The 25,567-nt window shown below is 39.4% G+C and overlaps 1 protein-coding gene across 5 annotated transcripts in view; it reads left to right on the top strand.

Annotated features, from left to right (window-relative positions):
* Positions 1-25,567, top strand: part of DMXL2 (Dmx like 2) — a 128,999-nt gene that overhangs the window by 44,601 nt on the left and 58,831 nt on the right. For all 5 annotated transcript variants that reach the window (XM_080929995.1, XM_080929994.1, XM_080929993.1 and 2 more), the window contains exons 10-14: positions 4,758-4,997; positions 5,613-5,884; positions 6,741-7,431; positions 8,255-8,376; positions 21,800-21,889. In XM_080929995.1, the coding sequence (XP_080786121.1) occupies positions 4,758-4,997; positions 5,613-5,884; positions 6,741-7,431; positions 8,255-8,376; positions 21,800-21,889 (1,415 nt within the window). The remainder of the gene's footprint in view (positions 1-4,757; positions 4,998-5,612; positions 5,885-6,740; positions 7,432-8,254; positions 8,377-21,799; positions 21,890-25,567) is intronic.

The raw sequence follows: 25,567 nt of genomic DNA, 5'->3' as shown, positions 1-25,567 counted from the left end.
TCTCATTTCCTAGATCTATCCCACCTCCCCATTCACTTAACTTGATGCCTTCTTTCTTTCTTACTCTCTTTAGAAAACAAACAGGCAGATATTAGAAAAGGGAATTAAAAACCAGAAAGCAATACAAGAAGCATATGTGTATGTGTACACACATGCACATACATAAAATCACATACCACAATATACTAGCAAAAGACTGGTATGGTAAAAAAAAAAAGCCCAAACAAAGCAATATGAAACAAACAACCAAACAAAACAAACAAACAAAAAACCTCTCCAAAGTACAACTGAGTTTGTTTTGTATTTTCCTTCTACTGCTGGGCTTGGGGCCTGCCCTTAAGTGTGGTTTTATATATTCAGTGAGACTCCAGTGGAGAAAACTAAGTTCTTTTTCCAGTGGATGTCAGTTGGAGACACCTTCTTGGTTAGGGATTAGAGCTCCTGTTTGCCCTCTCAGTGCTGGGACCTAAGTGTTGGGATTTTGATGGGGATTGCATTGAATCTGTAGATTGTATTTGGTAGGATGACCATTTTTACTATGTTAATCCTCCTAGTCTATGAGCAAGGGAGATCTGAGATAAGATTCTGATATCTTCTTCAGTGTCTTAAAGTTTTTATTATACAAGTCTTTGATTCGGTTGGTTAGAGTTATTCTGATATATTTTATTTATTTAGTTTGGGGGAGTTATTGTGAAAGGTATTGTTTACCTGCTTTCTTTCTCAGTCTGTCATTTGTATATAGGAGGGCTACTGATTTTTGTGTGTTAATTTTGTTTCCTGCTACTTTGCTGAAAGTGTATCAGTTGTAGAAGTTTCCTGGTAGAGTTTTTAAGGTCTTTCATTTCATATATAAAATTATTTTTGTCTGTACTTTGACCTCTTCCTTTCCAGTTTGTGGCCCCTGGATCTCCTTCCGTTGTCTTACTGCTCTAGCTGAGACTTCACATACCGTGTAGAGTAGGTACGGAGAGCGTGGACTTTCTTGTCTTGTTCCAGATTTTCATGGAAATCAACCGAGGCTGTAGTATTTCTGTATATTGCCTTTATTATGTTGAGGTTTGTATGTCCCTTGTATTGCTAGTCTCTCCAGGACTTTTATCATGAAGGAATGTTGGATTTTGTCAAAGGCATTTCTGAATCTTGTGAAGTGATCATGTGGTTTTTGCCTTCCAGTGTGTTTATTGGTGGGTTATATTTGTTGATGAACATTTATTGAACCATCCCTGTATTTCTGGAACGAAACTTCCCAGTGTTTAGTCTCCATTGAGAAGTTGTGTGTTACTCTGATGGATCTTCCTTGATATGTTACTTGGTCCCCCCACAGCTTTTATTATTCTTTGTTCCCTGCATTCATAGTTTTGATTATTATGTATTGTGGGGGAATTTTCCATCTGTTTGGTGTTCTGTATGCTTAGTGAACCTCCTAGTTTAGGGACATTTTCTTAAGTTATTTTGTTAAAATATTTTCTTTACCTTAGAGCTGGGGTTCTCTATTCCTAGTATTATAAATTTGTTCTTTTCATAGTGTCCCCGATTTCTTGGATGCTTGTGCTTGGGTTGTTTTAGCTTAACATGTCTTTGACTAGGATTTTCATTTCTTATACATTGTCTTCAGTGCCCGTGACCCTCCATGAATCGCCTGCTCTGTTGGTAAGGCTACCTCTCAGGTTTTTGTTGGACTTACTACAGTCTTCATTCCTCAGGTGGGTTTTCTTCAGGGATTTCACATCTTGAACCGTTTCTGTTATTTTACCTTACTGTTAGTATTATCACAGCTAAGGGATTTACTCATATCCCCTTTAAGGTTCTTGAACATATTCATAATTGCTATTCTGATATTCTCTTCTGGTTCTTCTGCTATAATGCATTTCTTAGGACCTTCTGTAATTCAGGGTTCCTGGGTTCTGGTGGAGGGATATGGTCTTGGCTGTCAATGTTTGTATTTTGTGATAGTGCCTAGGCATCTGGAGTTCAGATGATTGAGGTGATTCTAAGTGTTGATATCTGGTCCTGTCTTTGTTGAGTTTGGGCTTCTATTCTTTGGTGTCTGTTGCTCTTTGGATCTTAGAAGAGTATGGTGGCTATGTTGCTGGTAGAGAGTGCGTCTGTAGGTTGTTGGGTGGCAGAGAGGAATAGAGTTGGGCTAGGTGAAAAGATGGAGAGGAGCTTCAGGAAAGAGCTAAGGTGGATCCACAGCAAGATGCGGGATCACAGAGTTGTTGGAGGTGTGGTGGGAAGAAGGGATTCTGCAAGTAGGTTACAGTAAGACAGAATTATCTGGAGAGACAGGAATGAAAGGACCAGGAGGACTCTGAGTCTGACCAGAGTTGGAGTTGGGGTGGGAGGAGGGGCACATTTAGACAGGTTGTTACCAGGTTGGGTGGTAATGGAGTGGTTGTATTAAAGAACAAGGAAGGAGAATATGAATCGCCTACCTAAATCTGTGTCAGATATGGCCACTGTGTGGGCTGAGTTCAGGGAGGAAGTATTTCTAGGCTTTGGTGCCTAACATAAAGGAATGGGAGGGGAGCGTCGAGAGTCCACAGAAAGAGTCAAGGTTCAGCATAGTCAGCCACTAAATGTTTCACTGTCTCTTATGCCTGCATTTGTGGTTCTATTTTTCTCTTTGGTAATGCTACAGTGATTGTTATTTTACTTATCCTATCCTTTTGATCTTTTGGCCCCTACCTTGAGCTTTTGAGGCATGATCTTGAAGTGTATCCCAAGTTGGTCTTGAATCATAATCAGCCTTTGGAGTTCTAGCCATATAGATAAGTGGATATCACTATGCTTAGTTTGGTCTTAAAGCTGTATCATAGTCTAAGAATGTCCTATGACTTATTTTAACTTAAAAATGTTGGTGGTTTTATATACATACATATATATATATATATACACACACACACACAATACACAAACACACACACAAAAGTGTTAACCTTTCGAAAGAAGCTTTTCTTGAGTTTACTATAATTTTTAAAAATGCAATTAAGGCTAGATCACAATAAATTCCATCTGCTTTAGAAGCTTGGCTTTTAGCTGTGTATACTCGGAAATCTGATGGGCTGGGATCACACGTTGCTTTATTATAGATAAATGTAGAAGTCATACGTTCGTTCTTGTAGCAATTGGGCCTTGCCTTCCAGCATCATTTTGTTTTCATTTTGAAACTGGATCTCATGACATAGCCTTGGGTGACCTGGGACTCAGTAGGCAGACTAAGCCGGCCTAACCCCAGAGCTCTATTTGCTTTTGCCTCTTGCTAGGGTTAAAGGCATGTGCTGCATGCCTTTCCCGCCCACATACCATCTACATATAATTTTTAAGTCATTTGGCTTGATGTGTTATAGGCACTCTTGCAAATACAATTTATAGGTTGACCAAATTAATTGTTAAGCACAAATGCTTTTGTACCGTTAGTCTGTTTCTCTTCCTTTTTTTCCCCCAGGGAAACATTTGCATCTGTGATATAGTCAAAAGACAGTTGATTTCTTTTATTATTTTTTTTATCTGTAGAAATATTTTTGCCTGTATTTATGTGTATTTACCACAGGCATGCTTGGTGTCCAAGGAGATCAGAAGAGGGAATTAGATCCCCTAGGTCTGGAGTTACAGATGGTGTGAGCCATCATGTGGGTGCTAGGAATCAATCCAGGCTTCTACAAGAGCAATGGGTACTCTTACCACTGAGCCAATTGAATTTTCTGACAAATGCTATACTACTTATGTAAATTCACCATATTTATATCTAATCATATTTTTGCTTGTTTCTTCAATGTATACGTGTTTGTGTATTATGTCTTTTTTCTTTGTCATGTGTGTACATATGTATATATATGCATGTTTACATGCTCGTGTGTACACACATGTGTGCATGCATACACGTGTGTGTCCATACAAAGGCTCATAGTTTTTCTTAATCACTCTCTACCATATTTATGGAGGCAGGACTTCTCAGTTGAACCCAGAGCTCACCAGTCTAGCTCGTCTGGCTAGGTAGCTTCTGGGATCCTGTCTCAGCCTTCTGATTGCTGGAATTTCAGGTGGGTCATGATATCCACCTAGCATTTACATGTAAGGACTCTGGGCATCTGAAGTCTGGTTCTCTTTCTTGCTGGGAAAGCACTGTAATCACCAAGTCAGTCCCTGGTTCTTTCCTTCATCCCTTTTCATCATTCCCCCCACCCCCGAACTTGTAGGAAAGTTTTAGACATTCAGCAAAGTTACAGGAGTGGTGCAGTGAACACTTTCATACTTGTCACTTAGGTTTAACCCTTGGGATTTGTAAGTATATGTGTGTGCACATGTGATCATGTGTGCATGTGTGGGAGTCTTTTTTTCTTAAGCTTTTCAAAGTGATCTGCACATATCATGGAATTTTACCCTTAGGAACTCGAGTATTTCCTTATGAGTAAGGAAAGTTGTCAATGCCTAGGAACTGGTTAGTTCATTCCACACAGTCTAACATCCAGTTCATGTCCAAACTCTTTCACTTACCTCTTAGAGCTGTGTTCACCCCCTTTTCTCACATCCGAGACCCAGTAATTTCATATAAGAGTATGTTATTAGTTCTTAATATTTACATTCACCACTAAATTCAGTTAAAGTTGTTTCAAATCCTGGTAGAATCATGCTGACTTTTTTTTTTTTAACGCACCTTCTCTGTGTAAATATATGTCAAATCATGATAAACACTTGTCATATTTTTAAAGAAATTGGAGCACCATATTGAAATTTAATCTTTTTTGTTTCTACAGATATTCCAAATGTCCTGGTTGGCACTGGATTTAATATTGATGATATCAATGGAGGATTTGTAGTTCACTGGTTAAATAACAAGGAGTTTCATTTCACATCATCGGCTGAAATATTTATGCACCAATTACGAAAACTTTCTGAAAAACAGTTAGATCATGAAAGTGATGATGCCGAGAGAGAAGATGAGGAGCGCTCACAGGAGGAGAGAGAGAGGGGTTTACGGATGAGGCTGGACCATGGTTCGTATTCCTCACATTGTTGTCTCACTGAGGTTGGCAGCTTTCTGTGGGGCCTCTTTAGGTGTGAGCTCTTTCTTCTTTTCTCTCTATAAGTACGGGTCATCTCATAGACCAGGCACTGTGCTTGTTCCTGCACCATCTGACTCTGGCTGATGTTTTGTTTTGTTTATGGTGTGGACTCATGCAGGCCAGGCAAGTCTACGACTGCGCTATTTCTGCAGCCCTGTTCATTTTATTTTGAGATACAACATTTCTGAATTGCCAGACTGGCCTTGAGCTTGAGCTTGAAACTCCTGCCTAAGTTTCCTGAATAGATAGGGTTACAAACTTGTGTATGCATGCCAGCCAAACTCTCTCTGTATATTTATCTTATTATAGTACCTTGAATAGTATAATCTGGAATCCACATTCTGTTTTGGAAAATATGTTTTGATAATTTTAATAATGAAAATATGGTGTAATTTTTATTTTTCTAAAAATAATAGACATAATAATTTTAGTTTGGACAAGAAAATACTTTTGTTTACCATAAATTGTAAAGGTAATTTATAGTTTCTAAATGAATTTTATAGTAGTATGTAGCATATGTTCTGATAGATATATTTTCTGATTTAGAATTATCTCTGGATAGAGAGTCTGAGGCAGGTACAGGGTCGTCAGAACATGAAGATGGAGAGCGGGAGGGCAGCCCTAGAGCCCATCCACGGCCCAGCATCTCGATGCCACTGCCTACAGTGCTGCTGGACCGGAAGATCGAAACGCTGCTGACGGAGTGGAATAAGAACCCTGACATGTTATTCACCATACACCCTGTCGACGGGACTTTTCTAGTGTGGCATGTGAAGTATTTGGATGAATATAACCCTGGAATATTTAGACAAGTTCAGGTATATTTCCCTCATGAAAACAATTACAGTTTTAAAATAACAAGATGCTGTATAGACTTTACAGATTTTCAGAATTACTAAAAAATTTAGTTTTTATAAACAACAAAGAAAAAGCATATTTTTGTTTTCAAAGAGGATAAGTATCACACTTTTTGCCTAGTTAAATCAAAGGGATTTTTTTTTCTCCTTTGAAAACACTGAGCATTGAAATGACTATTCATGCTTTCTGAGAATTGTAATATATTTAGTACAACTAAGGGAACTATTTTGAAAATATGATGTATTCTTATTTTCAGCTTATTTCCTTTTTCTCCTCTTCTCCCTTCCCCCACTTCCTCCTTCTTTATAAGGACAGGGTCTCATGTAGGCAGGCTGGTCTTCAACTAGTTGTATTGCCAAGGATGACCTTCACTTCTGGTCTCCTTCTTCCTCCCAAGTGCTGACATTATAGGCGTTTGCTCATCTTCAGTTTTAGATGTCAAATCAAGCCACTTTTTTGTGGTATCATTCTTAGCTGTATTATAATTTAAGTACACAATTATAGTTATTTTGGTATAAGCTATAAGCAATATATTTGAAAATGTATTATTCATTAGTGATTCATCAAACATATTATTGTATTAGGATATTACTAGTGATCTATTATATGAATATGTAAATGAAGAACAAGCATATAAATGAAGAAATGAATATATAAATATAGATGAAGAATTAAACTATACAGAGGTTAAACTTTTTTTTTTTTTTTTTTTGCTAGGAGGTTAGGATTTGGCATTTTGAAAATAGAAGTGTATTTGCAAAGTACTTTTGAGAGAAGGCAAACTCCTTATAATGAATTGTAAATTTGTGTTTTCAGGTTTCTTTTTCGTCTCGGATTCCTGTTGCATTTCCGTCTGGGGATGCCAACTCTCTTAGCAAAAACATCATGATGTATGCTTGTGTAAATGCTACAAAAGATTCATTCAACACCCCATCACAGCCTGAGCTGATGTCTGTAGATAGTTCTCATGGACCACACTCCACATCACACAGCACCGATATGAACATTTTAGCGCCTACGGTAATGATGGTCTCTAAGCACATAGACGGGTCTTTGAATCAATGGGCAGTCACGTTTGCTGATAAGTCAGCCTTTACCACTGTTCTGACTGTATCTCATAAGTTCAGATACTGTGGTCACCGATTCCACCTCAATGGCCTGGCATGCCATTCCGTTTTACCACTGCTGCTGACATCTTCTCACCATAACGCTCTGTTGACGCCTGAGTCAGACTGTCAGTGGGACTCGGACAGTAAATTAAATAGGTTAATAGATCCTGTAAAACACACAAAAGGTTCATCAAAACAGCCTCTTAGAAATGCAGCAACCCGTACATTTCATGATCCAAATGCAATCTACAGTGAACTTATTCTGTGGCGTGTAGACCCCATCGGACCTTTGTCATATACTGGCGGAGTCTCAGAATTGGCTCGAATTAACTCTTTACATACCTCAGCCTTCTCTAATGTGGCATGGCTTCCAACTCTTATTCCTAGTTATTGTCTTGGTAAGTATTTATTTAATTGTAAAATGAATAAAAGATTTTGTTTTATTTATTTTATTTTTTCAAGACAGTGTAGTCCGGACTGTCTCTGTAGACCAGGCTGGTCTTGAACTCAATGATCTGCCTGCCTCTGCCTCCCAATTGCTGAGATAAAAAGCATGTGCTGCCATCACTAAGTGAATAAAAGTTTTAAAATTACTATTTATTCATAATCTTTTTTTTTTCTTTTTTTTTTGAGCCATTGTATCTCGCAGCATTCTATATAGACCATTCTGATGCTGGTCTCAAACACTGAGACCTTGCTGCCTCCAATGTGCTGATGTCACCATCATAATTGGTTCACAGAATGATTTATATTTATCATAATTAAGCTCTTTTTAAAAATCATTTTATTTTTATTTTATGTGTATAAGTCTTTTGGCCATATGTATATCTGTACCCTAAATGTCTGCTTGGTTCCCTGTCAGAAGAGGGTGTTAGACTTTTGGGACTGAGTTACACACAGTTATTAACTACTGTGTAGATGCTGGAAGTCGAACTGAGGTTCTGACTGCTAAGCCATCTCTCCTGCTTTTAGATAGTTTTGCATAGGTTGTCAGTATGTTTTTACATGCTTATGTTTAGAATTTTAATGTGTTCGTAGTTTTTCTACTGAGTGTTAATAAGTTTATGTATTTTTGTTAAAGCTCCTTGTATTTATTTAACTATGACTTTGGATGGCACTTACACCTATAAAGGAAGATGTAATTATTTGTGTCTTATATTTCCATCAATAATAAAAATAAATTACTCACGATAACTCAAAGACTTTATTTTCTTTTTCCAGGCACATACTGCAATTCTGCAAGTGCTTGCTTTGTTGCATCTGATGGCAAAAACCTAAGACTTTATCAAGCTGTGGTGGATGCAAGAAAATTATTAGATGAGCTGTCAGACCCAGAAGCCTCAGTAAGAATTTTCAAATCATTTTCTAAGCTAATAGATTCTCTTTTTAATTCACCAAGGACCATGGTTTGTTAGTGTTTGGAGAATGAGAATATGTATTTTGGCTGTGTAGGACAGACAATAAGACAGACAGACACACACACATACACACATTTTTTTTTTGTGTTCTAAGATATACAAATTAAAACTTAAATGAAAATGCTACACTCCAATTCACTTAACATATAAAGAAACAAATATCTTGTCATTTCCCTAAAATACTGACTTTATAGTTTGTTTTTTAAATAAGATTTTTAAATGTGTATTTATGGGCATTTGTGTTTTGGTGTGTGTATGTGTATGTTCAGGTGTCCACAGATGGTGTTAGATCCTCTGGAGCTGAAGTGACAGACTGTTGTGAGCCTTTCAATATGGGTGCTGAGAACCAAATGTGGGTCCTCTGGAAGAGCAGCAAGTTCTCTTTAAGTGTTGAGTCACCTCTCCATCCCTAGTTTGGGTATCTACATCTTGCTTTAAGGCATCTTTACCTAATGGTTTAAATTAAAAACATAGAGTGTTTCTAAGCCTAACTTATGTAAAAATATTCTGTGGCTAGAATATATTATTTCTAAATTTTATACATAGACAAGGTAGTAACACCTCATTCTAGTAGTTATATAGGAGACAAAAGTCATATATTTTACTCAATATTTGGATTTACACATTGACTTTTCCATTTACTAATAAAGACATATCTCTTTACAAAATGCGTGTTCTAAAACGATTCCAGTATTGAATGCCAAATCCTGGGCTAAGGAGATAGCTCAGAGTAAAAGCATTAGCCCCACCTTAAGCCTGACAGCCTGACTTAGAGCCCCAGATGCCATGGAAAGCCATATGTGGAGGCTTAAATCTATCACCCTAGCGTAATAGGAGGTTGAGGCAGGAGAATCAGCTAGAGGCTTATTTAGGCAGCACAGCAGCAGAAACAAGAGACCTTGCCTCAGAAGGAAAGTAGAAGGAGAGAACTGACTGCTCCCAGCCTGTTCTGACCTCTACCTGTGCACTGCAGTGTGCTGCTGGACCTCCCCAAGGAATCAGTGATTACTGGGGATGTTGGAGCACCACGTGCTCTTCCTGTGTCTTGTACCTCTTGATGTGTAGAAGACACAGAACATAGTTACAGTGTTTACCTTTAAGAAAATTTTAATTCAATTGCAAAAGAAATTATTAATAGCTAGGTGTGGTGGCACATGCTTTAATTCTAGCACTTGGACAGTAGAAGCTGGAGGGTCGGGAACTCTGAGATTATTATTGGTTACATAATCAATTCTGGGGCAAACTGAGCCACATGGGACTCTGCCTCAAAATAAAAGAGAACGTATTAGTAAAAGATCAGTTTAAGAAGAGGAAGTATTTAGGTGCCCTTCAACTAATTGCTAAAAATATGGCACTGGAAGTGTTTTATAGCAGCAGAAAGATCAGATTAGGAGGAATATGGAAAGTTCTATTAAAGACTGGGTTTTGCTTTGTTCTGGATGAATAGGTAAAGTTTGGAAAGATGATACTTTTGTTTTTGCCTGCGTGAAAATAAATGAATATAGGAAAATACACATATAACACTTGTTCTAGAGATAGTGGGAAAGCATTTTGGGTTCTTGGGTGTAGAAAGACTTAGCTGTGCTATATAATACTCTAAATTCATCTGCTTTTTTTCTGATAGTAGAAGCTAAATGAGGTCAGATCTGGTTAATGTTTGGAAGGGACAAAGTCTGCAAACAGCAACATTGTTGTTGAAGTTGGATAGTGCATTACAGGTCAGCTACTGTGAACAGCATTTGATGTTTTAGTCCAGTCTTATGCTGTCATCTGCTGTCCAAACCAGTGAGGGGCCTGGCTCTGAAGAGTGTGCTGTCTTTGGATTCGTGTTGTATTAAGTTGAAATCCAGTGTATTTTCCACAAATGGTCTTTGCTAGTCATAGTTCTATGTAGAGTAAACGTCATATTCTTGGCACAGAGAGTGCTACAGATAATCAAAGATAAGGTTTTGCAAACCTTGGGCCTTCTTTCTCTTTAGGACAAATTTGTTTCATTTCTTTCCACAAGTAGGCTGTCTTCTTCATCTTCCTCCTCCCCTTCTTCTCCCTTGTAGCCCCATCACACACCAGAGGTAATGGAAAAGAAAGGATACAGGGGCTGGGGTAGGGGAGAGGGTGGATTGTTTAGAAAGGTTCTTTGGAGCAACTCCTGGACATCAGCTGTTCAGTTAACAGGTTAGCAGGCAGTGGTGGCTCGATCCACTCGCAAACACTTCATGGCTACACCAGCCGTCCAGTTCGGTAGAGTATATTTAGCAACAGTGATGGCATGACCTCACAGAGACAGGCAGGCCTTAGCCTTGGCTGAGTCAGCAGGAGGGACCAGCAGGAACTCCAGAAGTCTGTGCCTTTCTCTGGGAAGCAAAGATCAGTGAAGACACACCCACAAGCATTGCATAGCTAGCTGTACCAGCACACCAAGCGCTGTCTCTGTAACTGTGGAGTCTTATTTATACCCTCCAGACATTGTGTCTTCCATGTGCTCTCCATGTGCTTCGCCTCAGCACAGGTCTTGCCTTAGCACATGCATCTAATCAACCTGAGTCTGCAGAAGTGTCAAGAAACTGTAGCACATCACCAGACATCTCTCTGATGTCCCGGCAAATGCAGCTTAACTATGCAGTGTAAGGTGGACCAGTACACGTGTGTTAGCGAGGAACCCTTCACCACAAGTCCTTTCACCTGCCTGCTTTAACGGAGCATCTTCTCTGCTCTGTCTCCTTAAAGGGAAACGTTACTTCATGAGTCTGCCTTAGACTTTCACATGTTTGCCCTAGCAAAATATCATCCAAAGAACCTTACATTTCTGCTTCAGAAAAAGGTCCCAGAAGTAGGCAAAAGAGTCAGAAACAGCCCCACTCCTACTGTTAGGAGTCCCACAGAAATACCAAGCTACACAACCATAACATATCTGCAGACGACCTAGGTTGGGTCAGTTTCTGTAAGTTCTTATAAGCCCAGGTTTGTGAATTCTGTGGGGTTTCTTCTTGTGTCCTTGACCCCACTGGCTCCTTCAATCCTTCCTCTTCTTCTACAGGATTCCCTAAGGTCTGCCTAATGTTTGGCTGTGGGTCTCTGCATCTGCTCCTGTAGGTTGCTGGAGGAAGCCTCTGATGACAATTATGCTAGGCTCTAGGGTAAACAGAGTATCAGTGGGATTCATCTTATTGTCTTTACTTTTGCTGGGCCCATTTGGTTTTATTCTAGGTCTCTGGGGTATCCAGCTTCTGGTTCCTGGCCCTCTAGGCAGTGTCAGCCGTGGCTTCATAGTTCCTTCTAGTGGCATGGGTCTCAAGCGGGACCTGTCATTGCCTGGACACTCCCACAGATTCTGTGCCACTTTACCCACACATCTTGTAGGTAGCAGCTTACCTATGGTTCTGTTTTTAGTTTTCAGGTTTTGTGGTTGGGTTGGTGTCCAGTCCTTCCACTGGAAGCCTTGCCTGCTGACAGGAGACGGTCAATTCAGGCTCCTGTCCCCTTATCTTTTGTGCCCAGGTCTCACTTGGGCTTTCTTTCATTGTGGAGAGAGGAGCTTAGATTATTAATTTGAAATTTATTTTCTAGATTAAAAGTTGTTTTGAGATTTATTTATTTTTACATGTATGGATGTTTTGTTTGTAGCTGGACTTGTCTAAGAGAGATAACGATAATTTCTTCTCCACTGTCCCCGCCCCCGCTGGTCAGAGTCTCCTTTCCTGGTGGTTCTTTACCACAGAGCTGGGAAGGCCTTCCAACAACATCTTGCAGCTTTCAGCTGTCTCAGACACGGGAACATTTGTTTATCTCCTGAATCTCAGAAGCTTGAGGAAATTGCTCTCTCAAACTCTCAGATCCTATTTTTTGGGATACAGCATTGAGTTCTTGTAAGCATTCTATCAGATATTGAAAGGATGTTAATGTATCTAAACTGTAATTAGGAGTTTGTGTATTTTTCCCTCCTATTTTTAAAAATTTAACCTCATGTATTTAAAAAAAGCTGGTTTTTGTTTGTTTTGGGCATATATATATATATATATATATATATATATCTAACTTGAAGTCAAGGGTGTCAAAGGCCTTCTCAGGTTTTGGGGAGGATCCTTTCTTCCTTCCTTTTCCTAGCTTTTAGTGGCCCAGGGAAGACTGCTCAAGTCCTTGGAGTCTTTAGAATCTTGAGCCATTTGAGTTTCAGAGCTTATGATAGAAGGATTCCGGGCTTTGTGTTTATTTCTGTCTACACGAAGTGTAACACGTTCTGGAAAATTCCTGCCATCTGTGCTTTTCCTTTTTTCTTTCTTGTTATTTTAAAGTTCCTCTACTAATCACGAACCAGAAGAGCAAGAAGTTGGCATATGCTTTCTTATTCCTCAAAATTAGATTTTTCACAGATGTTGGGTAAAGGCCTGTTTACCCCTCCCCCCACCCACCGTAGCAGACATTGAAAATATTTGAATATTTTAATGCAGATGGAAAGGTAGATCTAGGAGGCATTGAAAATGTTGGGCAGGGAAGCCAAGTGATTAGTCTGTGTGATGGTTTATAGTGGACGTGCGCTGGAAATATGATGTGAGTGGGGAGTGTGCTGAGGTCAGTTAAATGCACTTAGCCAGACTGTAGCTAGAGGTGGGGTCATATAAATCAGGGAAGAAGAACAGACTTAGGAGTTGGTTGAACATGGATACAAAGATATGATGCTGATGTTTCTAATGTAATTATGGCTCTGATTTGGCAAGATACTTGGAAGGTATTTATGATTTAATTTGGAGATATATCAAATGTGGGCTTACTGTAATTTAGGTTTCTAGGTGTGGCTTAGATCATTATTTTATAGGTAATTGTAAGTAAATTAGCAAGGTCTGGGGGTCATCATGATGCAGCACTTGGGAAACAGAGGCAGGTGGAAGGAACTTTGTAAGTTTGCCTGGTTATTTAGTGAGTTTCAGGACGGCCATGGGTATATGGAGGGGCCCTGTCACAACCATACTCCTCCCAAAATAGCAGTGTTTTACATTATATAGCAGTGGATATTTGGAGTGAATCAGTGTAAAGATTTGTGCAGGCATTGGTAAATGTACATATGTGTACCCTAATTATCAAGAAGAGATTCTATTCAGCCAACTGTTTATAAAGACATTTAAATTGTTTCATATTTTAATATTAAGTTATAATTTTATGTGAATATCAGTTATTTTAGTGCTTAAAACATAAACTTTTAAATCTCTGCCAGCGATGCTAGATTTATTCATTCATCAAGTACTTCAGGACAACTATGGTTAAATCTCACAAGTCTGGGATTGGAAATAGAGTGGTTTAATATGTACTTCTGCTACTAAAAGCAAGCATTTAGAGTAGGAAGTATGTAACATGTACTTTGTTTTCCCTCATTAACTCATTGATTTGGTAATCTACCAATATTTAATTTTCATCAGTGACCCCCTGTGTGTGAGTTGTGACACAGAGGAAGAATAAGTATGCACAGTGTTCCAGATGTTAAGAGCTAAAATGAGTAGACACAGCAACAGGGTTAGCCCTCAAGCGTGTGTCTGTGAGGCATGTAAATACATACGTCTAGCATGGAAGGCCATCTCGGGATTTGGAACTAAGCTGATTTCATGTAGGCAGCTCTTTGAATTTTTTTAACCTCATTCTTCTACACGTGTAAGACACACTTCTGAAGAGCAGTGTATGAGGCTGAACTATGTGTGCAAGTTAAGTTACAAGCTCTGGTCTGTCTAATGGTCACTGTGTACCAGCCCCAGTTCTAAGTGTTTCATAAACATCTACTCATTTAATCTTTCTAACAACCCTAACAGGAAGGTAATACTATCATCCATGCCTTAGAGCTGAGGAGACTGAAGTTAACACTTCAGGGAATGGCTTCATTTCCTCTGGAAACTCCAGACAGAATCCGTTCCTGGACTGTACAAGCTTTTAGGGGATATCTACATTTTCTGCCTTCTGCCATTTTTTTTCATCTTAGAAGTCAGTCAGTCTGTGTTATAACCCTCTCTGTTACAACTTCTCCTACCTCCCTCATAGAAGACCTAGAGATTACTGTGGCCTGCAAGAGGAATCCAGGGTGACTCCTCAACCCCCCATCTCAGCAGCTTCAAGTCTCTCCATGTAATATCATTGGCAAATACGAATTATGATGTGGGCATCCTTGAGAGAAACAGACCTATTATCCTGATTATCACACCAGACTAATTTGCACTGTTAAAATGAGATGTGAAAATTAACTGAAGTACTTTTAGATTCTAAAATTCTTAGGTCACAAACGTTTTTTGGGGATGTCTCACATAGCCAAGTCTGACCTTGAACTACTACTGCCTCTACCCCACCCTGGGTGCTAGAATTCTAGGCATGTCTCACCACATCTTGCTTAGGCTCTTAAAAAAATTATCATTTTATCTTTTTTTTAATTGAAAATGGATTTTTTTTTGTGAAAATCTTTTTCCACTTTGAGGAGCCATTTATTTTTATTTTTATTTATTTATTTTTTGCTACTGATGGTGTTCTTTGCCTTACAAAAGCCTTTTCAGTTTCATGAGTTCCCATTTATTCATTGTTGATCTCATTGTCTGAGCTATGTGTGGTCTGTTCAGGAACTTGTCTCCTGTGCCAATGCATTCAAGGCTATCCCCACTTTCTCCTCTGTCAGGTTCAGTTTATCTGGCTTTATTAGGTCTAGGTCTTTGATCCATCTGGACTTGACTTTTGTGCAGGGTGATAGATATGGATCTATTTACATTCTTCTACTTACTGATGTCCAGTTAGACCAGTACCATTTGTTGAAGATGCTTTCTTTCCTCTAGTGTATATATTTCTGGCTTCTTTATAAAAAAGTCAGGTGTGTGGATTTATATCTGATTCTTCCATTGAATTTCATTGATCAACCTGCCTGGTTTTTTGTTTGTTTTACTTACTCACGTTTTATTCCACTCATTCCCTCCTTCCATAATCCTTCCCCCCATTCTGCTTCCTTCTCCTCTGAGTGGGTACCTTCTCACCTTGGCACATCAAGGGCTGTATGCATTCTCTCCCATGGAGGCCAGACAAGGCAGCCCAGCTAGAAGAACACATTCCATAGGCAACAGCTTTTAGGAGAGCCCCTGCTCTAGTAGTTTGGGATCCACATGAAGCCCAAGCTACATATATGTGCTGAGGCCTAGGTCCAGCCCATGCGTGCTCTTTAGTTGGTGGTTCAGACTCTCAGAGCCCCAAGGGTTTAGGTTAGTTGATTCTGATGATCTTCCTGTGGAGTTTCTATCAGTGCCTGTAAATCCTTCCTGCTATTTTTCCATCAAAGTCCCCAAGTTCCATGCACTGTGTGTGTGTGTCTGCATCTGTCTGAGTCAGCTGCTGGGTGGAGCCTCTCAGAGGACAGCATGCTAGAGCCTTGTCTGCAAGCATAACAGAGCAGTATTAACAGTGTCAGGGACTGGTGCTTGCCCATGGGATAGTTCTCAAGTTGGACTGGTTACTGGTTTGCCATTCCCCCAGTCTCTGTTCCACTTACCCCCACCCCTACATTTTTGTTTGTTTTACTTAATTCTTATATTTCTTACATTTCTTGTAGACAAGATAAATTTGGGGTTGAAAGTTTTGTGGGTGGGTTGGTGTCCTATGACTCCACTGGGGTTCCTGCCTGGCTACAGGAGGTGACCCTTTCAGGTTCCATCTCCCCAATGTAGTGAGTCACAGCTAAGGTCATCCCCTTTGGTTCTTGGGTGCCTTTTTTATTCCAGATCTCTGTCTCAGCCTGTAGATCTCCCCATATCTTTCAGTTGCAGATTTCTGTTTATTCTTATGGCCCTCTGGTCATCTGTCCTGTTCCTCCCCACACCTGATCCTGAGCCTCGCCATCTTCCTTCCCATACTTCTCCCTCCCAGTTCCTTCCCTCCATCTGCCTCCTATGACTATTTTATTCCCCCTTCTAAGTGAAATTCAAGCTTCTTTGCTTGTGCCTTCCTCCTGGTTTAGCTTCTTTGGGTTTGTGGAGTGTAGCATGGTGCCTGTATTTTATGACTGATGTCTACTTATGAGTACATACCATGCATGTCCTTTTGGGATTGGGTTACCTCACTCAGGATGGTATTCTCAAGTTCCATCCATTTGTCTGCAAAATTCATGATGACTTTGTTTTTAATAGCTGAATAGTATTCCATTGTGCAAATATCCTACATTTCCTTTATTTATCCTTTAGTTGAGGGACATCTACAACCTGTCTGTTTTTATTCTGTTTTGCTTTTATTGTTATTACTCTGTAGTACAGTTTGAAATCAGGGATGATGATCTCTGGAAGTTTATTTATTGTACACAATTGTTTTAGCTATCTTGGGCACTAGTGACAGCTCCTGCTGTGGATGATGTGGAACAAGGAGGACACTTCTCCACTGCTGGTGAGAGTACATACCTGCAGAGCCGCTTTGGAAATCAGTATGATGTTTCTCAGAAAAGTCGACCTACCTCGTCCAGAATCTAGTATTAACAATGGATTTGTGTGTGTGTGTTGCTAAGAATACAACCCAGAGCCTTGTACTCAATGGGTAAGCACTCCACCATTGAGATACACCTCAGCCTTTGGCTAGAACTCACTATATAGCCAAGGTACTCTTGAACTCCTGATCCTCCTACCTCTACATTCTGAGCACTGGGATTAGGGGCTTGCTTCACTATGACTGGTGTCTTAGGATTCCTATTGCTATGACCAAAAGCAACTTGGGAAGGCAAGCATTAATTTTATGTTATAGGTCTTAGGTCATATTTCATCACTGAATGAGATCAGGGTAGGAACTCAAGACAGGACCTTGGAGGCAGTAAGTGAAGCACAGCCATGAAGAAGTGCTGCTCACTGGCTTATTCCTGATGGCTTGTTCAGCCTGCTTTCTTCTATAATCCAGGACCACCTGCGTGGGTGGGGCACTGCCCCATAGGACTAGACCTCATCTATCAAGATGTGATATCAAGGCCTCAACAGATACAAGAAGATTGAAATAATCCCATGTATTCTATCAGATAACCATGGACTAAGGCTGGTCTTCAGTAATAACAACAACAAAAAGCCCACATACACATGGAAGCTAAACAATGCTTTACTCAATGATAGCTCGAGGAAGAAATAAAGAAAGAAATCAAATACTTTTTAGAATTTAACCAAAATGAAGGGACAACATACCCACACTTATGGGACACAATGAAAGCAGTGCTAATAGGAAAACTCATAGGGCTGAGCACCTCCAAAAAGAAACTGGAGAGAGAATACACTAATTACTTGACAGCACAACTGAAAGCTCTAGAACAAAAAGAAGCATATACACCCAAGAGGAGTAGATGGCAGGAAATAATCAAACTCGGAGCTGAAATCAACCAAGTAGAGACAAAAAGAACTATACAAAGAGTCAAAAAACCAAGAGCTAGTTCTTTGAGAAAATTAACAAGATTGAACATTGATGCAAAAAATACTCAATAAAATTCTTGCAAATCAAATTTGAGAACACATCAAAATGATCATTCACCATGACCAAGTAGGCTTCATCCCAGGGATGCAGGGATGGTTCGATATATGGAAATCCATTAATGTCATCACTATATAAACAAATTCAGAGAAAAAAAATCAGACAATTATCTCTCTAGATGTGGAGAAAGCATTTGACAAAATTCAGCACCCCTTCATGTTAAAAGTCTTGGAAAGGTCAGATATTCAAGGCACATACTAAACCATAGTAAAAGCAATATACAGCAAACCAGTAGCCACCATCAAAGTAAATGGTGAGAAACTTGAAGCAATCCCACTAAAATCAGGGACTAGACAAGGCTGTCCATTATCTCCCTACCAATTTAATACAGTATTTAAAGTACTAGCCAGAGCGATAAGACAATAAAAAGAGGTCAAAGGGATACAAATTGGAAAGGAAGAAGTCAAAACAAAGTATCACTATTTGCAGATATGATAGTATACTTAAGTGACCCCAAAAATTCCACCAGGGAATATTTGCAGCTGATAAACATCGTCAGCAAAGTGGCTGGATATAAAATAAACTCAAGCAAATTAGTAGTCTTCCTCTACTCAAAGGACAAATAGCCTGAGGAAGAAATTAGAGAATTGACACCCTTCACAATAGCCACAAAGATTATAAAATATCTTGGTGTGATCCTAACCAAGCAAATGAAATATCTGTATGACAAAAACTTCAAGTCTCGGAAGAAGGAATTGAAGAAGACCTCAGAAGATGGAAAGATCTCCCATGCTCATGGATTGGAAGGATCAGCATTGTAAAAATGGCCATTTTGCCTAAGGCAATCTGTAAATTTAATGCAATCCCCATTAAAATCCCAACTCAATTCTTCATAGAGTTAAAGGAGCAATTTGCAAATTCATTTGGAATAATAAAACCCAGGATAGCAAAAAACCATTCTCAACACAAAAAAATCTTTTGGGGGAAATCACCAACCCTGACCTCAAGCTGTATTATAGTTCAGTTGTGATAAAAATTGTCTGGTATTGGTACAGAGATAGGCAGGTAGACCAATGGAACAGAATCAAAGACACAGAAATGAACCCACACACCTATGGTCACACCTCACTTGATCTTTGACAAAGGAGCTAAAATTCAATGGAAAAAAAGACAACCTCTTTAATAAATGGTGCTGGTTCAACTGGCAGTCATCACGAAGACGAATGCAAATCGATCTCTTCCTATCTCCTTGTACAAAGCTCAAGTCCAAGTGGATTAAAGACCTCCACATAAAACGAGGCACACTGAAACTAATAGAACATAAAGTGGAGAAGAGCTTAGAACACATAGGCACAAGGGAAAATTTCCTGAACAGAACACCAATGACTTGTACTCTAAGATCAAGAATTGAAAAATGAGACCTCATGAAATTGCAAAGCTTCTGTAAGGCCAAGGACACTGTCAAAAAGGACAAAATGGCAACCAACAGATTGGGAAAAGATCTTTACCAATCTTACATCTGATAGAGGGCTAATATCCAATATATACAAAAAACTCAAGAAGGTAGACTCCAGAGAATCAAATAATCCTTTTTAAAAAATGGGATACAGAACTATACAGAGACTTCTCAATGGGGAAATATCAAATGGCTGAGAAGTACCTAAAGAAATGCTCAACATCCCTAGTCATCAGAGAAATGCAAATCAAAACCATTCTGAGATTCCACCTCACACCAGTCAGAATGGCTAATATCAAAAACTCAGGGAACAGCAGATGCTGGCAAGGATGTGGAGAAAGGAATACTCCTCCACTGTTGGTGGGACTGCAAGCTGGTACAACCACTCTGGAAATCAGTCTGGAGGTTCCTCAGAAAATTGAACATAGTACTGAGGACCCAGCTATACCACATAGGTACTAAAAGTAGCTCCAACATCAAAGAAGGACACATGCTTAACAATGTTCATAGCAGCCTTTTTAATAATAGCCAGAAACTGGAAAGAACCCAGATGTCCTTCAACAGAGGAATGGATACAGAAATTGTGGTACATTTACACAATGAAGTACTACTCAGCTATTAGAAACAATGAGTTTATGAAATTCCTAGGCAAGTGGATGGAACTAGAAACTATCATCCTGACTGAGGTAACCCAGTCACAAAAGAACACTCACTCATAAGCAGATATTAGCCCCCCCCCCCCACCTAAATAAAGCTAGGAATATCCAAGAAACTATCCACAGATGTTATGAAGCTCAAAAAGAAGGACAACCCGAATGTGGATGCCTTTATCCTTCTTAGAAGAGAGGAAATACAAGGTCAAATAGGGGAGCAGGAAGCAAAGAAAAGATCTACAGAAACTGCCTCACCTGGAGAACCACCCCATATACACCCACCAAACCCAAGTACTATTGCTGACACTAAGAAGTGTTTTTTGGCAGGAACCAGACATGGATGTCTCCTCAGAGGCTCTCCCAGAGTCATATAGATACAGATGAGGATGCTTTCAGCTAAACATCAGACTGAACACAGGGACCCCAGTGAAAGAGCTAGAGAAAGGACTGAAGGAGCTGAAGGGTTTGCACCCTCATGGGAAGAACAACACCATTAACAGCCAACCACTGAGGTAGAAAGGGTGATTGGGAGAGGGAGAACCTTCATGGAGGCAAGTTGAGGAGTAGGGAAAGATAGTGGGGGGAGGGTATAATGTTTGAAATGTAAATACAGAGAATATCCAATAAAATTGAAAAAAAAGGTGTGATATCAAGAAAATAACCTACAGATTTGTCTAAAGGCCAATTCGATGGAGTCCTTTTATCAATTGAGGTTTCTCTTTTCAAGTAACACTTGAAAACTGACAAAAATTTAACCAGGATACCCAGGTTATAGCAGGACTTCTTAAACTTTTATATACATATAAATCTGGAGATATTATTAAAGTTTTGATGCACAGTACACTTTCAACAAGAGCTTTCTTGTTGCTGTTGGTCTGTTGATATACTTTGAGTAGCAGTCTTTTGTGTGTGTGTATATGTGTGCGCGTGCTAGAGAAATCCTGGCATTTTAGCCTTACAGGTTGTAGGTCACAGCTGAGCCCAGGTTTCAATGGATAAAATTAGCAGAATGTCAAAACCACTGGTTTGTGTCTGAGCTAACACTTTAAACCCTGACCCTTGAGTGAATGTACTAATAACAATAAATTCAGCCCTACTTAATCACCAGTTTTATATCTCATAACTTACTAATCCAGAATCTACCCCAGCACAGTTTTGGAATACTACTGATATAAATCAGAAAGGTCTTACAGGTCTAGTATGAATGTTCTTTCTTCTTAGAGTTGGATCTAAACTCTGTTATGGTGGGGTTGATGGGGCAGAGACAGTGCAGATTAGTGCTGAGAGATTCAGTTATTGAAAGGGTTTTTTGTTAAAAATGATGGATTCATGGTGAGGGTTGTGAGGAGAGACTCCTTCCAGTATGAAGTTTCGGGAGTTTTAAGAGATCCAGAAGTTAACGTCATGTTTTAATTCAAATATGGTTATGTCAGGAGACAACCCCGCCTGCCAGTCAAAACCCCAGTATATCATTTGGAGAGTTGTACTTTTCAGTGGCTCTAAACATCCATGGCCACACACGCAAGCATCAGGTTCTTTATCCACATTCATCTTGGGGAAGACATTGGAATGGTTAAGTGCTTCGAATTACATTACTTCGAATTAACATTGTCAGTTTTTCTAAGTTTGTAACTGAAAACATATGAGAATGGAAATTTGATGTGTTTCTTTGACTGTGTTCATTGCTGTTGTCAGTCAGTGATTATAATTGATGAGTTGTAGTGTCTATAATGCCATCATATTGACAGGAGAGTGGTAATGTTGTTCATCATTGAAATTTTGCATTTGTTGTTTACAGAAACTCATTGGAGAAGTGTTTAACATTGTGAGCCAACAGTCTACTGCTCGACCAGGCTGCATCATTGAACTTGATGCAATAACTGACCAAGTAAGATCTTGCTTTCCAATTGGTGATGTTATATGTTGTATCCAATTCTCTTCATTCTAGAGTGTTTTCTATGTACATTTTCTATTTTAGTGTAATTATCATTTGATAAAACGTCCAGTGTCTAGTGATTTCCAAAATGTGTGTAGGGAAATCTACTAATGACTGAGGAGTTACTGCCCTCCAACTGACTTGTATCTGTGTCATTATTTCTTAGTTAATTAAAGGAAGTTTGAAACTATAACCAGTGTCTAGGTGTTGAGAGTAGATATGGTGCAGCTATGAACAGACTCCAGTTGTGCTTTGTCTTTCCATGTTAGCATTGATTTCAGCTCACTTGGGAGTACATAGCATTTGCTTGTTTGGGCATCAGATTTGGTATTTTTATGAGATCCATTAAAAATGCCGATGAATGTAATCTCAGCATATACTCTTACTTTGTATGCACAGTCCTTTGTGTAGTCAGGGACTTTCTACCTCCTACCTGGGAGAAGAGGAAAGTCTTTCTCCCCAGGAAGTGGTAAAGCCCATTCATCTCTGTACTGATTGGTTCTTTAAGGTCATGTTCATGGACTGGGAGAGAAAAACACAGCTATTTATACAAAAAGATTTCTTTGAGGAAGTAACCATATATTTAAAATAAAGCAAAATGAGGAATAAGACAAGTGTATAGTTACTCATAATCTTCTACAATGCTTGCATTCCTGAGGGATATAGAGATATTTCTACTTATATGGAGAAATTACATCAGCCTTTGGTAGCAGAAATGGGGCTGCCAGACTTAAGTTACTAATTATGCCTCCAAGGAAATATTAACTTTACTGTCCTCAAGTTGCATTAATGTGCTTTAAATTTAAAATAACACTAGTTACTTCCTTTTGTTCTACTCCAGACCGATGTAGAAGAGTGGATTCCCTTTGTGGGTCTCTTTACCATGGATAGTGGTGTGGTCCACTCTTACCTACTGTTCATTTTCTTTACATTTACATGAGATTTGTTTCTCATCTGCTTCTGATTTTCAGTAGCACAAGGGTGGTAAAGTTCAACCACTGAGAAATGATGGGTTTACAGATCTCAAAAATTTAAAACTCACTATAAGTTTGTTTCCAGTATGTTTTCTGATCTGTCTCTCCATTGCCTTTCCCCCTTCCTTATTTTCTCTTTCTTCTATCAATGTTCCTGTCAATTCCCTCTTCCCTGGTTGAATCCTCTTTTTCTCCCTTTCTCCTTCCCTGATGTTCTTTTGTTGGTGTTTGAGGCAGCAGCTGTGTGACTGGCTGGAACTCACCACTGTCTCTACCTCCTCAGGGGTGGAGCTGTAGTCTTCTGTGCCATGACTGTGTTCTCTGAGTTCTCTGCTCATGAAGGCATAGCTTTAGTGGTTCTCTTTCCCTTGGGATGATGACCTTATTTTATAAAGAGATTTTATATTTTTATACCCAGACAGACAAACAAATGTTCCAAATGTTGATACAGTTTTTTATGGCTTAATGTAATACTATAGCCCTTTTATTTCATTTTGTGTTAGGAGACTAATTACCTTGAATTTTAAAAAATTATTTAATTGGGTATTTTCTGTATTTACATTTCAAATTTATTCACCCCCTCTCCCTCCCTCTCTACTTGTTTCCCTCTCCCAATCATTCTCTCCACCTCAGCACCTTGGCATTCCCCTACACTGGGAAAATATGCCTTCACTGGACCAAAGGCCTCCTCTCCCATTGATGCCAGACAATGCTATCCTCTGCTACATATGCAACTGGAGCCATGGGTCTCTCCATGTATGCTCAATGGTTGGTGTTTTAGTCCCTGGGAGCTGTGGTGGGTTTGGTTAGTTGATAATTTTGTTCTTCCCATGAGGTTGCAAACCCTTTCAGGTCCTTCAGTCCTTTCTCTAGCTCTTTCAATGGAGTCCCCATGTTCAGTCCAATGGTTAGCTGCAAGCATCCTCCTCTGTATCAGTATGGCTCTGGCAGAGCCTCTGAGGAGGTATCCATATCAGGTTCCTGCCAGTAAGCACTTGGTATCAGCAATAGTGCTTCAGTTTGGTGGCTGCATATGGGGTGGATCCCCAGGTGAGGCAATCTCTGATGGATCTTTTCAATTCCTCCTCCTCTATTTGACCTTGTATTTTCTCCCATGAGTGTTTTATTCTCCTTTCTAAGAAGGACTGAGACACCCACATTCTGTCCTTCCTTCTTTTTGAGCTTCGTAAAAGTTCTGTGAATTGTTTCTTGGTTAGTCAGAGCTCTTTGGGGTTAGTATCCACTTATCAGTGAGTACATGCCACATGTGTTCTTTTGTGACTGGGTTTCCCCACTCAGGACGATAGTCTCTACTTCCATCCACTTGCCTAGGAATTTCATAAACTCATTGTTTCTAATAGCTGAGTAGTACTCCATTGTGTAAATGTACCACACTTTCTGTATCCATTCCTCTAGTGAAGGACATCTGGGTTCTTTTTCCAGCTTCTGGCTATTATAAATAAGGCTGCTATGAACATAGTGGAACATGTGTCCTTATTATATATTGGAGCAACTTTTGGGTTTATGCCCAGGAGTGGAATAGCTAAGTCTTCAGGTTATATCCAGTTTTCTGAAGAACTGCCAAACTGATTTCCAGAGTGGTTGTACCAGCTTGCAATCTCACCATCAATGGAGGAGTGTTTCTCTTTCTCCACATTCTTGCCAGCATCTGCTGTCCCCTGAGTTTTTGATCTTAGCCATTCTGACTGGTGTGAGGTGGAATCTCAGAGTGGTTTTGATTTGCTTTTCTCAGATGACTAGGGATGTTGAGCATTTCTTTAGGTGCTTCTCAGCCATTTGATATTTCCCCATAGAGAAGTCTCTGTATAGCACTGTATCCCATTTTTTAAAAGGATTATTTGATTCTCTGGAGTCTAACTTCATGAGTTTTTTTGTTTATATTAGATATTAGCCCTCTATCAGATATAGGATTGGTAAAGATCTTTTGCCAATCTGTTAGCTGCCATTTTGTCCTTTTGACAGTGTGTCCTTAGCCTTACAGAAACTTTGCAATTTCATGAGGTCTCATTTATTTATTCTTGTTCTTAGAGCATAAGCCATTGGTGTTCTCTTCAGGAAAATTTCCCCTGTGTCCATGTGTTCTAAGCTCTTCCCCACGTTCTGTTCTATTAGTTTCAGTGTACCTGGTTTTATGTGGAGGCCTTTCATCCACTTGGACTTGAACTTTGTACAAGGAGATAAGAAGGGATTGATTTGCATTCTTCTGCATGTTGACTGCCAGTTGAACCAGCACCATTTGTTGAAGCGGCTGTCCTTTTCCTATTGAATGTTTTTAGCTCCTTTGTCAAAGATCAAGTGACCATAGATGTGTGGGCTCATTTTGGGTTCTCAGTTCTGTTCCATTAAACTACCTGCCTATCTCTGTACCAATACCACATGGTTTTTTATCACGGTTGATCTGTAATACAGCTTGAGGTCCGGATGGTAATTTCCTGGAAATTCTTTTATCATTGAAAATAGTTTTCTCTAGTCTAGGTTTTTTGCTATTCTAGGTTTTTTGTTATTCCAAATGAATGTGGAAATTGCTCTTTCCAACTCTAAGAATTGAGTTGGAATTTTGATGGGGATTTCATTGAATCTGTAGATTGCTTTTGGCAAGATGGCTATTATTACAATGTTGATCTTTCCAATCCAT

Source organism: Micromys minutus (assembly GCF_963924665.1).
Source record: "Micromys minutus genome assembly, chromosome: 16".
NCBI classification, from domain to species: domain Eukaryota; kingdom Metazoa; phylum Chordata; class Mammalia; order Rodentia; family Muridae; genus Micromys; species Micromys minutus.
Note: the sequence above shows the minus strand (reverse complement) of the source record. Positions and strands in the feature narration are given on the sequence as shown.